The sequence below is a fragment of the Myotis lucifugus genome, unplaced genomic scaffold (genome assembly GCF_000147115.1).
Source record: "Myotis lucifugus unplaced genomic scaffold, Myoluc2.0 scaffold_458, whole genome shotgun sequence".
Lineage (NCBI taxonomy): Eukaryota > Metazoa > Chordata > Mammalia > Chiroptera > Vespertilionidae > Myotis > Myotis lucifugus.
Window position 1 is genome coordinate 762088 of NW_005871506.1, and position 15140 is coordinate 777227.

At 51.1% G+C, this 15140-nt stretch overlaps 1 protein-coding gene across 1 annotated transcript in view; it reads right to left on the bottom strand.

Annotated features, from left to right (window-relative positions):
- DNAH3 (dynein axonemal heavy chain 3) overlaps positions 1-15140 on the bottom strand; it is a gene marked incomplete at its 5' end in the record, with an annotated part of 172487 nt that overhangs the window by 140496 nt on the left and 16851 nt on the right. Inside the window, 6 exon segments of the mRNA XM_023744381.1 lie at positions 1977-2100; positions 3049-3233; positions 7760-7938; positions 8124-8229; positions 9858-9994; positions 13250-13429. Coding sequence (XP_023600149.1) covers positions 1977-2100; positions 3049-3233; positions 7760-7938; positions 8124-8229; positions 9858-9994; positions 13250-13429 — 911 coding nt within the window.

A 15140-nucleotide genomic window follows, 5' to 3' on the forward strand; every position in this document is an offset into this window, starting at 1 on the left:
CAATGGGTTCTTAAACTGGACCGGAGGGCCGGAACAAAAGCATGGATGGAGTGTTTGTGTGAACTAATATAAATTCAAAGTAAACATCATTACATAAAAGGGTACGGTCTTTTTTTTTTTTTTTTAGTTTTATTCATTTCAAAGGGGCTGGATCCGCAGGCCGGGCCGTAGTTTGGCCATGGCTGCCCCAGCCCCAGCTCTCTGCACTGAGCCTGCCTGCTCAGTGCACTGGGAGCAGCACAGCCAGGGGAGGGGTGGGGGGTGGGGGGTGGGGTGGGCACAGCAATGGAGAATAATTAGGCCCGAAGCCAAAGATTAATGTGGGCTGGGAAACACAGTCACATTTCTTGGATAGGGAATAGGAGTGTTGTCACAGAGGATGAATGAGTGAATAAATATTGCTCAGCTCTCTTCACAGCTGTTCTCAGGATGGAGGCAGAGGTGATGGCCGGAGGGCTGAGGGCTCAGTAACGAGGGCTGAGCCCAGGCCTGCGGGCCTCTCCTGCCTGACTTTCCTATTGCAGCTCTTCGCCCTGGTGCTGAGAGCTCAGGAGCCGCCAGTGGTGTCCAGCTGAGAGCTGCCCAGGAAGGAGAAGCCCAGCCCTCTCCCCCTAAGTAACAGCTGCCCCCTCCCCCAGGGCCCCCTCAGTCCTCTGAGCCTCCTCAGCACTCACTGTGTCTGAGTCTCACAGACGCCCTGCAAGGGCGCCCGGGGTGGGAGCGCCACGTGAAGAGGACTTTTTCTCCCCTGAGAAGTCATTGCTGAAAGTCACTGACAGACTCTGAATGCTGGACGCCAGGGCACCATCTCACCCGCTTCCCCAGCAGAGCCCTCGTGAGATCAGTGCTCTGGGCCTGCTGTCACCCCACTTCCCAGACAGGACACCGAGGCTCATCGAACCCACACACAGGGGCTCTGCTTCCAGGTCAGGCATCCACAACCCATTCCCGTGCAGGGGAGGATGTGTGTCGGGATGGGAGTTTCGGGAAATTCTGTACTTTTGCTCAGTTTTGTTGTGAACTTAATACTGTTCCAAAAAGTAAAGTCTGTTAATTGAAAAAATCAGTCCCACCCATTGGGCTAAGCTGTGGGTTCTGGGGACAGTATCCATTTCGGTTGAGAGAGGATTGAGCTACTGGAAGAGAAAGTTCATGTGCACACACACATCCTCTGTTTCTTTTTTTGGGGGGTGGGGTGGGGGGGGTAGCAGATCTAGGCTATATTTTGAAGGAAGTGACTAAATGGCTTCACCCTTTAGCCCAAACTCCCATTCTCAGTAGACATCCCTGCTTTTATCTCCTCCTGCCCTTTCTTGGACTTGCAGGAATGAGGGACTGAAGTGGGAGACTTGCATGCAGAGGGGATAGTAATTGGCGTAAACGTTTGTTCGTAACCAAGCTGGGGTGTGTGCTGGTGCGTGTGTGAGTGTGTGGGCCCCGCGCACGGCCCTTGGCCACATTCCGCACACTGTCCGGTTGTGCCGTCTGCCTGTGCTTCCCTGCCACCGGGTGAAGCCTTTACGTGGCAGGCACACACACTGCATGGTCAGAGCAGAGCATGGTGCATAGTGAGACTCCATCGGAAGGAAGGAGAGCACACAGTCACTGCCGCCCCAGCACCGAGCAGAAAGCTGTGCCTGGGTCTCCCGGCCTCCTGCCCCGCCTGTCTCCCTGTCCTGACGCCTCCCAGGCCGGGCTGACGCTCCTGCTGTTATTGTGGAGCTGTTCTCAGGCTGCTGTTTTTACCTCTTCTCTCCCTGCACCGCCAAGTTTCAATGGTTCCAGGCAGGGAGGGAAGGCCTTGGCAGGGGTCCCGGTGAAGGAGGCTTAGCTCCCCTCAGTGGGAACACGAGGAACTTCCTTCTACCTGCAGCCTTTGCCCACACTCTGCTGGGAGGGGCCGGGGGTCCAGCAGAACCAGGGGACTGCAGGGTGTCATGAAGCTGGGTGTCATTTGTCACACAGACTCCCCGTACCTTTTAAAGAGGTCCACCTCCGCCTGGTCCCTCTTGCTCGTGAGCAGGTTTCGGCTGTTTTCAAAGACATCTTCGATCTGGTCTGGCCAGAGGAAGAGGGTGCTGTTCAGCTTGATGTCCTCGTCTGCAAAACACATACCCCTGCTCAGGGCTGTGCCACGTGTCAGCGAGAGGACAGGAGGGCGACGGCGTGGCGGGCAGTGCGGGGCCCGCGGTGGGGTGACAGCCCACATCACTCAGCCCTCACCACGGCCCGGCCGCCGGAAGGCAGACCGCGTGACCCCCTTGGTTTCACAGGTGGGCAGCAGTAAGGAAGGGGCCGAGGTCACACGAGAACGTGGGGCGCAGACTGGAAGCCCAGGTCTAATAGCCTCGCCAGCCACGTCCTCACGTCTGGCCTGACCGCCTTCCCAGGCGGGGAGTGGACTCAAAGCCTGGGGTGATGTTCAGGTTCTAATCTCTAAACAATTTTCCCTCACTGAGTTACGTGTCAGTGATGATATCCATGCCAGATGTCCTTCCTGTCACGTGGCTCCCCCTGCCCCTGGCTGAGGCAGAGCGCAGTGAGAGGACCCGGGGCCTGCTCACCCGGAGGCACAGCCCAGGAAATGTGTGAGGGGTTAGAGAGCGACTTGTCCCCCCAGGCTCCTCGCTCCTCCCTCAGCCCCACCCTGTGAACACCGGGCATCCACAGGTGTTTCCAGATGAAAGCAGCTCTGAGGCGTGGCTGACGAAGGGCCAGCACATCAGCTTCTGCAGAACCTGGTCTTTACAAACTCCAACTTGGCCAGCCATGCTGTGAGGGGCCCGGCCACGCTGTGAAGGGCCCAGCCACGCTGTGAGGGGCCGGGACGCTGTGAAGGCCCGGCCACACCCAGACGTTTCTCCTTTTTGTCTGACAGTCAGACGCCCTTTGTGTGGTCGAGCTCCTGTGTGGTGAGTGCCTCTGACATACAGGGACACCGAGGCAGCTCCCATCTCCACGTTCAGTGCTGGGATTGCAAACTCGTCCCCACTCCTTCCCTGAAAACGCACACGCATGCTTGCATGTGGGCGCAGGGCCTCGGCTTACGGGGCAAGTCTGCGAAGTCCATCAGGAACTCCAGCCGCTCGGCCGCATCCCTCAGCTGCCTCCTGAGTTTGAACACAGTGACGTCGCTGGATTTCCTGAGGAACGCGATGAGGGACACCAGCTCCTCGGTGTTGGCAGGGATCTCGCTGACTTTCTCTGCGATGCTGCTGTACTGGTGGCAAATGCTGCGGAACAGAAGTCAGCCATCAGCACCACCGCCCTCCGCCAGCCCTCCTACAAGACTCGCGGTGCGAGCAGACGGGATTCCTAGCTGGAGACCAGGATGATGATGTCCAGCTGTTCTCTGCCTGCAGCCCGATGCATGACGCCCACATGCACACTGCACTTCAGGAATACTTCCCGAGTGGTGGCAGTGCTATCTGGCATGTGCCAAGCCTGTTACAAGGTGCCACGCCCCCACTGCAATCATATATCAGCTCGTTTAAGCCTCACAGCTATCCTAAGAGGTAGGAACTGTTACTACCAGCAGTTTGGGAGAAAGCGAGGCTGACTAACTTGACCCAAAGCAACACGGTGTGCAGGTGTCAAATCCAGGATCGGAACCTGGTTCAACTGATTGCAGAGCTGTACTCTTCACAAATATACTGAGTAGAATTCAGATTCAGACCAAAACAATAGCAAGAATACGGCCAGCACCAGCAACTCCTCAGATTTTATGCTGGAGTAGAGTCCTACAGTACAGGCACTGCTCCTGCAGCACGCCAGCCAGCTCATCCTCAGGTGCTGCAGGCCATCCAGAGACATTTACGTTCAACTCCTGGCACTGTTGGACCTAACTGCCAGCTCCTCCTCAGCCGCACTGTGAGAGAGCGTGTTACTATACGGATAATTTGAATATGCTCAATGTATACAAAAGCCAGTGAATCTCAGTCTTCAGCATTTTAAGTATAATTAGGAACAAATGATCTCCACTGCCTCCCTGCCTAGCACAGAGTGGCCCTCAGGACATGTGGGTAAAACGGCCGTCGTCATGTTTACTGATTGCTACATGCCGCTGGTCACCAGGTCGCAGAACCACTCCTCTCCGTGTTCTCAGCCTTCAACATTCCTTCTTAACATAACGGTGCCCCTTCGTCATAGAGCGACTTGCACCAAACTGAAGAGAAAATGCCACACCACCTTGCAGCTGGTGCTGAGTTTAGGAACGAATTGGACACAGTTCTATCGAGAGAAGTGTCTGCTGTGCGGCCTGCGTCCAGAGCATTCTCCCCTTCTCGGCCCCAGAGGTGGGTTATATTCCCCAGCCTCCTGCAGAGCTTTCGTTGGGCATTTTACTAGTCAGCTCGGTTACCATCACAAAGTATCACTGGGCGGCTTAAACAACAGGACTTCATTGTCTCACAGGCTGGAGGCGGAAGTCAGGGTCAGTGTGCCAGCTGGTTCGGTTCCTGGTGAGGACTCGCTTTCTGGCTGGCAGGGAGACGCTCTTCCCGTGTCCTCACGTGGCAGACAGGAGGAGGGTTTTGGTGTCTCGTCCCTTCTTATAAGGGACACAACCTATGACCTCATTTAACCTCATCGCCCTCTACAGGCCGGTCTCCAAGCAGTCACACTGGGCATGCAGATGTGCGTGTGCACCCCCAAAATTCACATGCTGAAACCCAATCCCTAACGTGATGATATTTGGAGGTGGCGTTGGGTGGAGAGTATCAGGAGGGTTATGACCACGCACAAGGGATTCGTGCCCAATAAAGGCGCTCCCTCCCCTTTCTGCTTTGTGAGGACACAGCGAGAAGAAGGGTGTCTATGAACCAGGCACCTCTAGCCTCCAGGACTGTGAGCAACAAACTCCTCTTGCTTAGAAGCCACCCAGGCTGTGGCAGTCTGTCATAGCAGCTCAAATGGACTCAGACAGACTGCGACATACGAACTGTGGGAGAGCACAACTCAGATCGTGTGACTGAGGTCCAGTCCTTGGGAGTGGGAAGCAGTGCAACCGCCACTCACAGGTGCAGCACATAACAGTGTCCTTGCTCTCTCCATGCTCCATGCTCTCTCTCCCCCCGACTGCCCAGGGTCTCAACACTTAAAACGACCTTGAAAGCTACATGTTGAAGATGTAAAGTTACCATCTTGCTTGAGTTTTTGAATGCACATAGTATTTCTCCTCCATGAGTCTGGAGCTACCCTGAGCAAGAAATAAACTTCTATTGTGTTTGATCATAACATCTTGGGTCTATGCGTTATAGCATTTGGCCTAACTAACTAACTAACTAACTAACGCAGATAGATGCTCTCAGCCCCACAGACTCCTCCCTGATAGAATCCATCCTTCTTCCCTTTTGTATGAGAATTCAGAGTAAATATCATCTGGCTGCTGGCTGTCAGCTCCCTGGAGGCTCAGAGGGTAGCAGACTCACTATTTCCTAGACCCTCTAAAGGCCCTGAATATGACCCGATGATATCAACACAACTCCGTAGCGATATCCAGGATAAACTGAAGACAGGAAACCTTGCCTTCTACATGTACTGATAATATGATTTAAAACCTAAAAGGCCGGGCCCCGGCCTGGTAGCTCAGTTGGTTAGGGCAACATCCTCATACACCAAGGTTGTGGGTTTGATCCCTGGTCAGGGAACATACAAGAAGAAAAAAACAAAACAAAATAAAAGCCCTGAAAGGCCAGGGTCCCATAGACAATGCTATTCTCTGCCCATGCCGGGGACAGCATAAGGGAGACCAGCAACGCGTACCGATCTGTGCCCTCTTTCTACTGATGTCCTTATTTTGGACAGGACTTCACACCCCGAAGAAAACAAGCAGCTGGACCACAGGGAAAACTTCTCATGTCTCTGCTCAGGGCCCTGCAATTGGTCAATACTTCAGGTCACCGCTCTAGCAACTTAGATGCAAATGGCCGCACTCCATCCTTCTGCCCAGGGCGCCCCGTCCCAGGCACACCTAGCACTGGAAACAGGACAGTGAGGTGGCCAGGACAGGGCCTGGGATCAGGAGACTCAAACTCACTTTCTTGGGCAAGTTAGGCTTCCTTTCTGAGCCTCATTTCCCCCCCGCTCAGTAAGGGGGCTTCTGTCTGCCTCCCCACCTCAGGGGCTTGTTGGGAAGGTCAAATCAGTCAGAGTCTCCGGTGTGAAGGCAGAAAGAAACTTCGGAACTCCGCACCAGCCTGGGGCTCTGCATCCTGAAGAATCCTTGGTCTCATAACAGGACCCTTATTTTCCTTTATATTAAAAAGACATCAGGGAATTATACTTTTATTTTGAGGAGGGTGGATGCACTACTGCTTAGGAAACACTTTCTTGATGCTGAAACTTTCCAAAGAAAGTGTCCCCGTAGCATGAAGGCTCAAGCCTTGTACTCTCCATCCCAACCTTCATCCTACAGGCAGAGAACTGGTCCCTACAGGTGACCACAGGGGACGCACAGCCAGGAAACACAAGGTTCAAACCCAGCTCTGGCTCCGGCGCCGGACCCTCCGCGTCACCAGCCCTGAGAGGCTGTGCGGTGGTGCTGGGGTGTCGCTCGCTGCCCTCTCAGAGGCCCCCCTTCGTGAGCACGTGCAGGGAAGAGCACGCCGCCTCTCGGGCTCTGTGGAGGCCTCACCGGACGGCAGCGCTCAGATGCTCACAGCCCCTGGACGGGACGCTGGGCTGGGAAAACGGTAGCTACTATATCATTAATTTGTTAGTGAGTTTCTGACAGGTAACTTGTAACCCTTAAAGTACTATAAATGCTAAGCTTACACATGTTTACATTTATGTGGATCACATGTAACACTGCATAACAGGGACCATTATTCCTCAATCGCGCAGCCTGTGGTGTAGAGCTCCCTAAGGAACAGCTGGAGCAGGGATGAGCTGTTCCGTGACACTCACGGGACACGGGGGCAGAGGTGCTGCCCAGCCTCTCCACACCATCCCTCTCTGCCAACCACGCCCAAGCCTTCCGGGGGAGCCCTCTCCCTCTCAGTCCACGTGGCCTAGTAGGGTGACATCCACCCCGGAGACAGGAACCCCGCCCTGATGGCAGCCGTCCTCGCCGGTCTGCTGCTGCGCAGGTGAGCTGCGGGCCAGCGTCACGCAGGCCAGGGCTGCGGGGAGGCCGTTGGGACAGCAGAAACCTTTTCCCTCTGGACGGAACCTGAGAGGCTGTGAGCCAGAGCTGCTGGGGTGCACACACCAGAGAGCCTGTCGGGACGCAGCCAACACAGGGAGCTGAGGGAGGGAGGGAGCCTGGGCCCTGACTGCCGGGCTGAGGGCTGAAGTCAGCAACCCCTGAACTTTCCAACGTGTGAGCCCCAGGCTCCCTTTTTTACTCTCGCCAGCCTGTTTGGGCTTCTCTCCTTACAACCAACACCATTTCGACTGATGTATCGATACTCATCCGTAAAGTGAAGGCACAACATCCGGCTTCCGGAACGACAGACCTCCAGCCCTATCCAGCAGAGGCCTGCATGGCGCGCAGGCTAGGTGGTGGGCAGCAGCACCCAGCGGCCTGGCAAGCAAGCGAAGGCTGAAGGGTCTGAGAGGGGCACTACCCCCCTCACTTCCCCTCCCCCTCGCTCCAAGCCCCACGGTGTCTCACTGCTGCTCACCTTCCAGCCGAACTTGAATTCCCTGCCACCCTCATTTGGGTTCAGCCTGGTCATTGTTGGGAGGTGCAAATTCTGTCTACATCCCCCCGTTTGTGCCAACTCTCAGTGCTCTTTCTCCGCACACCTGGCAGTACCTGGCATTGGTGTCCCGGTTCACATCCACTTGGTACTGAATCAGGCGGTCTTTCAGGTTCTGGGCTCGCTCACAGAGGTCGTAATTGAGGGCCATGGTGTCAAGGCAGAACATGGCCAGCGGCACGGAAATGTGCATGGACGCAATTTCGTTTTTCCGCTTTTTTATGCTATTTATCTTCTGTAAAAGGAGCACATTCACTAGTCAGTTCATCAGTGGCCTCTGCGCGTTGCCCGCAGCCTCGGCCCTGGCCACCCCCTCAGATTGCAGCACAGCACACAACCGCCACCAGGGGGCCGAGGCCACCCACTGCGCGTGTGCAGCACACATCACCACGACACGAAATGTCCAGTGGCATCTCCTACCGTCACAAAGTCATCAATTTCATGATTTTCTTTCAGGAATGCCGTGATGCTCTGCTCTGCCGTGTTATCCAATAAGTCGTCATACTTTCTGTAGACATTTAAGTATCTTGCATGTCGAAGGGCATAGAATCAAACACACAAACACGGGCCACAAGTTAGCTTAGTCAGAGCGGCAAATGCGGAGACACACTGAAAATCAGCCCAAACCAAGACAGAGGAATAGAAGCTGACAGGGTACATGGAACGGGAAATGCAGAACTTCGACTGAAAATTCCAGTTTTGTTACCTCCTGGCGACATGAACTTAGACAAGATATTTCTCTTTTTCAAAGAGCAGTGTCTCTAACTAAAGTGGGAATAGTAACTCCTTAGAGCACAACTGCAACAAGGTCTATGAAGTTACCACGGAGCCTGACGCACAGCGGGCGTGCGATAGCCATGACCCCATCCCTCCTTCCAGCTCTAAAGCTGTGGGTCTCAATTTTAAGATGAAAATTTGGAACGAATGAACTAAAACCAATGGAATAAAATTAAGTTTCCCTCCGTCCATTAGCAGATCTCGCGGAAGGGCTGGGCGGTTTCTCTCGGATGGGAGGATGTATTGGGATGCTCCCACTGAGTCCCGTGAACATATAGATGCTACGAGGAGCAGAGTTAACCGGGGGCCAGTGGCACTCTTCCACAGGATGACCGACTTCAGAGACTCAGAGACCGAGACGCAGGGGAACCCCGGAGCTGCAAGTCAGAGAGCAAACTGGGAGGGCCACCCGCCCCCGCGAACAGGGCCGGCCGGGTTTCCCACTGAGGCTCCGAGCCACATGCACAGGCGGGGGGCTGCCCATCCGAGTCTGTGGTTTTCAGACCAGGTTAGCAGTTCTCATCAGGGGTGGGTTTTGCTCCCAGGGGACACTTGGCTATGCCTTGGGCCGTTTATCGTCGCCGTCATTGTAGAGTCCCGCTGGCATGTCATGAAAGGGTAGAGGCCAGGGACGCTGCTACAAACCCTGCTATGCGCAGGCAGCCCCCTCAGTGCAGCGTCCTGTTCTAACATCAACAGAGCTGCGCCACGAGCCCAGGTGAGGGTGAGCACGTGTCCTGGCTTGTGTGGGACAGTCCCGTGGTGACTGTGGATAACATCCTCTCCACTCGCAGGGTCTCCGTGTAGAAGCTAGCAGTTGCATCCGCCATCCCCCAAACGCATGCCTGCTCACGCGAGCAAATGCCATGTGCTCCCAGTGTCACCACTCAGGGCATGCAGAGCACTTGTCCTCGGTCCCTGTCCTCCCACCCCGAAGTCCAGCGAGCTCTGGAAGCAGAGAGCTGCTCTAAAATTCATCGAATAGCAAAAGCTGCCTGAGCGGATGTGGGCTGCTGGTGGGCATGTCCTCACTCTCACTGCGGAAATACCTGCCTGTCAATCAGACGAAGGGGTGCTGCCAGGCCTGCTGGCGCCGTGTCACCTTCCTACAGCCCAGACATTTCTAACCTGTCTGGCCACACGGTTTCAGGTCCTGGAAGTGGACTGTACCGGAGTGTGAACTCTGGTTCTCCGGTTTGCTTTCTGGGCCACGCGTCCTCATGTGTGAAACGGGGATGCGTGTAATTCCCCGGTAAGCAGCCATTGGCTATGATTATGCACCGTTTCAGCTGTGTGGGAGCAGAGAGCATTCCCTTGAAGGCAGTTAAGAATGGTAAGCCAATGCCCAAAGGCTAAGTTACAGCTACACCAACTTACTTGTGGGGGCCGACTTGGTTTTTCTGATAGACCTGGAAAGCCTGATCCACGTAGTCAGAAACCAGCTTTTCTTCAGGGTTAACGGTTCCAAGAACCAGGTTATATCCTTTTAGCTCTGGGAACAGGAAAGATTCCACCTAAAGAACAGAAGCCGTGAGATTTGAGGAGGGGGCGGCACCGCAGGGCAAGGTGTGCAGTGGGTTCATTCCTGGGACACCAGCTGCCGTCCTGCTCCTGCTGCTCCTGAGCGAGGCTGGCTCGCTCGCTTCTTGTGGGTCACTCAGCGCTCAAGTCCTTGCTCCTCTCAAGTCTCATGTCCTTGGAGAGTCCCGGGGCCCAGTGGAGACTCGGTGTCCCTGCTGAAAGTTCAGGCTCTGAACTTCCTCATCACAACTGTCACTAAATGAGTGTGTAATGAGCTGTCCTAGGTTTGTCAGGGGATATAAATACCATGAGAGCCTGGATCATATCTGAGTTCTGCGCTCCTGTGAAGAGCTCGGCACATAGTAAGTGCTCAATAAATACCGTGGGAGTGAAGGGATGTCATAGGGTGCCTGCCACCCCATCAACGTCTCTCTAAGGAAAAGCTCCTAGATGTGCTGGTTTCTCTTCAGACCACATAGATCTTTTGCTTCTTTAAATTGTTTTATTGCTCTTTTATTTCTGACTGGTCTGTTTTTGTGTTTCCTATCCCTTTGTTGAAGTTCTTACTAAGTTCATCTACTCTTCCCCTAAGTTAATTGAGCATCTTTATAACCAGTGTTTTGAACTCTTCATTGAGTAGATTGCTTGTCTTGATTTTGTTTAGTTCTTTTTCTGGAGTTTTGTTCTGTTCTTTCATTTGGGACACATTTCTCTGTCTCCTCATTTTGGCTGCCTCTCTGTGTTTGTTTCTGTGTATTAGGTAGAGCTGCTATATCTCCTGGACTTGGTAGAGTGGCCTTGTGTAGTAGGTGTTTTGTAGGATCCCAGGAGAGGCCAAGCTGTGACCTAAGGCCAGCTGCTGTTAGTGCTGGGCCTCGGATCACTTAGGTAGAGGTACAGGTCTCTCTGAGGCCAGATGCTGCTTATTTGAAAGATTTTAGAAAAGTCCAAAGAATGAGTCAAGATAGGCTATTTGTGTGGAAAAGCCACTGGAATTGGCTTGGGATGGGGCCCACAGGTTGGGTGGGGCGGGATCTCAGAGACTCACCAGGGGGGGGCTAACAGTATCGGTCAGGTTGATGAAGACTCAGATATGGTGCCCAACTGCCCACTCTGTGGAGTGGGGTGGGATCTCAGAAAACGAACAATGGCCTCTGTCAGCACTTCTGTCTGGGAGAAAGCTGCCCCTCCAGCTTTCACCCCAATGCCATACTATTCAGTTCCTCTTCTTATGTCCCTGGTGCATTTGAGTTGTTGACCCAGCACTGGAGTTCAGAGGGAGTGAGTCTGAATAAGTCTGTGGGTGGGCCCTTTAAAAGGAACTGCCTGAGACTCTAGCAGCCCTCTGTCTCCCTCAGCTTCAATCCCCACTGGTTTTTATAGCAAGAAGATATGGGGGCTTCTCTTCCTGGCACTGGAACCCTAGGCTAAAGGACTTGGTGTGAGGTTGGGATCCCTTGCTCTTCAAAGGGACCCTCTACAGCCAAGATATCCCTCCTGATTTTTATCTGCCCTACAGGGTGTGAGGACAGCACGTTCTGAGTCTTTGCCTTTCGTACCAGTGTCGATGTGGCTTCCTCTTTATATCCTCAGTTATAGGACTTTTGTTTAGCTAGATTTCAGGCAATTCTGAGGATGGTTATTCTGTAGCTTAGTTGTAACTGATGTGATGTGGGAGGATTCAAGTACATCATTTACCTATGCTACCATCTTGATCAGTTTTATTTTTTATGAAGATAAATATTTTCTAAAATATGCTTTTGTTTCCTTTACTAAGTTTCTCACAAATATGCTTTCCTCCTGCACCTTGAGAGCTATTATCAAACATCTCATGCTGACTTTTTCCAACTTCTAAAATTCATGTAAAACTATATGACTGGTAGGGACTGGGTGTACTGTCTACCTATTGCTGCTCTTGGATATTTTTTTTACATATTCAACATGAAGAACTATTCTTTTACATTTTCACTACCCAGTTCAGAGACAGGATGGTCTGAGTCTGAGTGTGCTGGCAGGAGCCAGATGGAGAACTCTGGGCCTGTACTACCTTTTCTCACAGTTGGATAAAGTCATTGGCATTCACTTGGGCCTACCTTTCAAACCTGGTACAAACTGTGACCTGTGACTGGGTCTTCTTGGCATTACAATCCACTGAATCTGCTACTGGCTCCTGCTGGGCTGTCTGCAGTAACAGCCACACGAGCCCTGGGTGCTCCCAGCCCAGATGCTTGCAAACACAGCTGCTCACCAGCAGTGAGGGAGCGCGCAGGCCGTGTGCATTTTATCTGTCCCCAAGCCCCAAACTCATCCTTCCAATTACAGGTCTGCTCTCTCATTTCCTTCCTCAGGATATTGATTGTAGGAGCACCGTGCATCTTTCTTCCCCCTGCACACACACAGTCTTCTTGTTAACCAGGCTTGGTTGGGTTTAAAACTCCAAATTTAGATCAAAACCAACTGGAGCATTGGTTTCACATGCTTCCCTACAAACCCAACTTGAATCTTGAGCTTGTAGAACCAGCCCTCTCAGTAAGGAACTACAGAGAGAGGAGTGCTTACGAGCATCCAAGTATCATATACATACATGGTCGGGAGAGGAGGAAGAGGAGCATCCCACAGGTCCCTTCCCTTTGTGGACCTGACACTGGCCCCCTTGCCACACTAACCAACCAGAAGGAAACAGAAGATGGCACACAAAGGAGTCCCACTCAGGTGGATGACTTGGCCCAGCCCTGAGACTCTGTTAACCGGTGTCTGGGGTCTGATTAGTGAGGCCACCCCAGGAAGAAAACTGGAAAGGGCTCAGGCCAGGAAGGGAGGTTTCACTCCCTCCCCTAGCCACCAACAATGGGTGAACAAACGAAACAAACATGGAATCTCAAGAGCTAGATCAGATATAGTTTGGTATAGATTCTTGGCAAGTTCATGGCAACTGCTCCATCGTGAATTACCAACTCAAGTTGGATACAGCTTGGTACACATTTGCCCTTTGGAGGTGGGCATCCTGGAGGACTCTATTCTCCCACCAAGTAACTCTTAATGCCCTTGTTAGAAGCACAGTTCTGGGATGCATGTGCATGTCTTTATGGTTCAAATCCTCTTCCTGGGATCAAGAGGGTATACTCAAGATAGAACTCCCAAACTGAAACTCCGCTGACTGAATATCTTATATAAATAGCCATTTTAAATATATGCAATAAGCAAAAAAGAAAAAAAAGTACAAGCGTATGATTAAGTGAATACTCTACCTTGGGGATCCTCTTAGAGTTTTCAATAATTTCCAAGAAAGAGTTGTGTATTAACTCCCAGCAATCATCAAAAGATGGATTGAAGATAATAATGGGCTCACTGACTTCAAGTTTGATCATAATTAGCTGAGGAACAAAGAACTCCATCTCTTGGTAGGGCTCTTCAAAGTCATTCCCATCCTTCAGGAGACATAAGACATGGCAACTGTCACAAAATGGGGCCTTCTAGAATTAAGGGAGCAGACTACACCATTCCTGGTACCACAAGCATCAGACAAGGGCATGAAGGGCATCATGCACCACACGCTTAAAATGAGGGCAAGGGTGGCTTAGTCCACCCCGAGCTCATCCTCTTACCTTCCCCATAGCTTTCACTCGGTATATTTACTTTGCTTGAAAATTCCTGCATCAGTATTTCCAAATCCTCCTCATCCTTCAAAATTCATCTCAAAATCTCCTCCACTTCTGAACTTCCATATTTCCACTTCCTCAGGGTATTTCATCTTTCTTTCTTGTAGAGATTTATAAGTACATCTTATCTTTTCTATTCTACTCTAACCTGAGGGCAGGACCTGCCCTCTGAACCACCTACCTCTTCCAAAATATCCAAGACTGTGTTTAGCACATAGTAGGTGCTCAATAATAATTTGCTGACTGAATCCAAACATATAATTATTATCTGCATACTTCAAATAAATGGAGTTGCTAATGAGCCTATAGTCTATTTTAGACACTCAAAATGTCAAGCTTCCCTACAACAAAAATATTGGTGTGGAGATACTCATAATTCTCTACACAGGCTTGTAATACAAGATGCCTTTCATAAAAGACAGGGCCTAATGAAACTGCCATAGGGCAGCTAGGAAGTACTTGTCTGACTAATTGCTTTTAGACATTTTTAGATCAGTTTAAGGATGATTGATAAACATTTGTTGACACCTACTCTGTATCAAATACCCATAAATTTTCCTCTTCCTTCAGACCTATGAAGATTTTATTTTTCCCTGTGTGCAATTTTAGGGTGAGATCTATTTACACAGCTGAGTCTCTTCTGCTTAGTAGAGTAGAAACTTACAATGACACCTATAAATTGGTCTCGTTAGAGTGCTAACACTGCAGTCTAAATTCAACAGCACTTGTGTCTATACTGTTTGAGAAAAAGGCAATTGTTCATCTTTATTTAATTAGAAAAATGCTTAGAAGTTAACCTTTTATAACCAGGCAATTTAACTTTATATTATTCTTTTTAAGGTACGATGCCCACATGATATATAATCCAAAAGAATCATTCTTGAGCTCTAGGCTCCCAAAGTTTAGGGGATACTGTGATGCTCCGAAAACAAGAACTTAGTGTTTTTGGTTTTTATTTTGACTTCACTGAAGTTATTTCATGAAGGAAATCATTAATTAGGTCAACAAAGCCATTTGGTTTTAGGGATGCCCCTTTCAAAGACCAAAGACCAAAAGTCAGTATGTGCAATGATACATACAACACTCCTGAAACATCAAGCTAAAGGTCGATAACAATCTTTTTCAACCCTGTCCTTTGATAGGATGAAAAAGTGGCCATACCCTTTACTATAAAGTGTATGTATTCCATTTTATTAAATCTTTCTTTAATTTTTCTTAACAACTTCTATATTTCTGAAGATTTTTACCAATTTAGTAGTAGTTAATTATCTCATGAAAGCTTGCTGTATATTCACATTAGTTTATAAACTAACTAGAGGCTGGGTGCACGAAATTTGTGCACCCGGGGGTGGAGGGTGTCCCTCAGCAGGCCTGCACCCTCTCACAGTCCAGGAGCATTCATGGGAGTGGGCCTAAGCCATCAGTTAGACATCCTTAGCACTGCTGCAGAGGTGGGAGAGGCTCCTGCCACTGCTGCTGC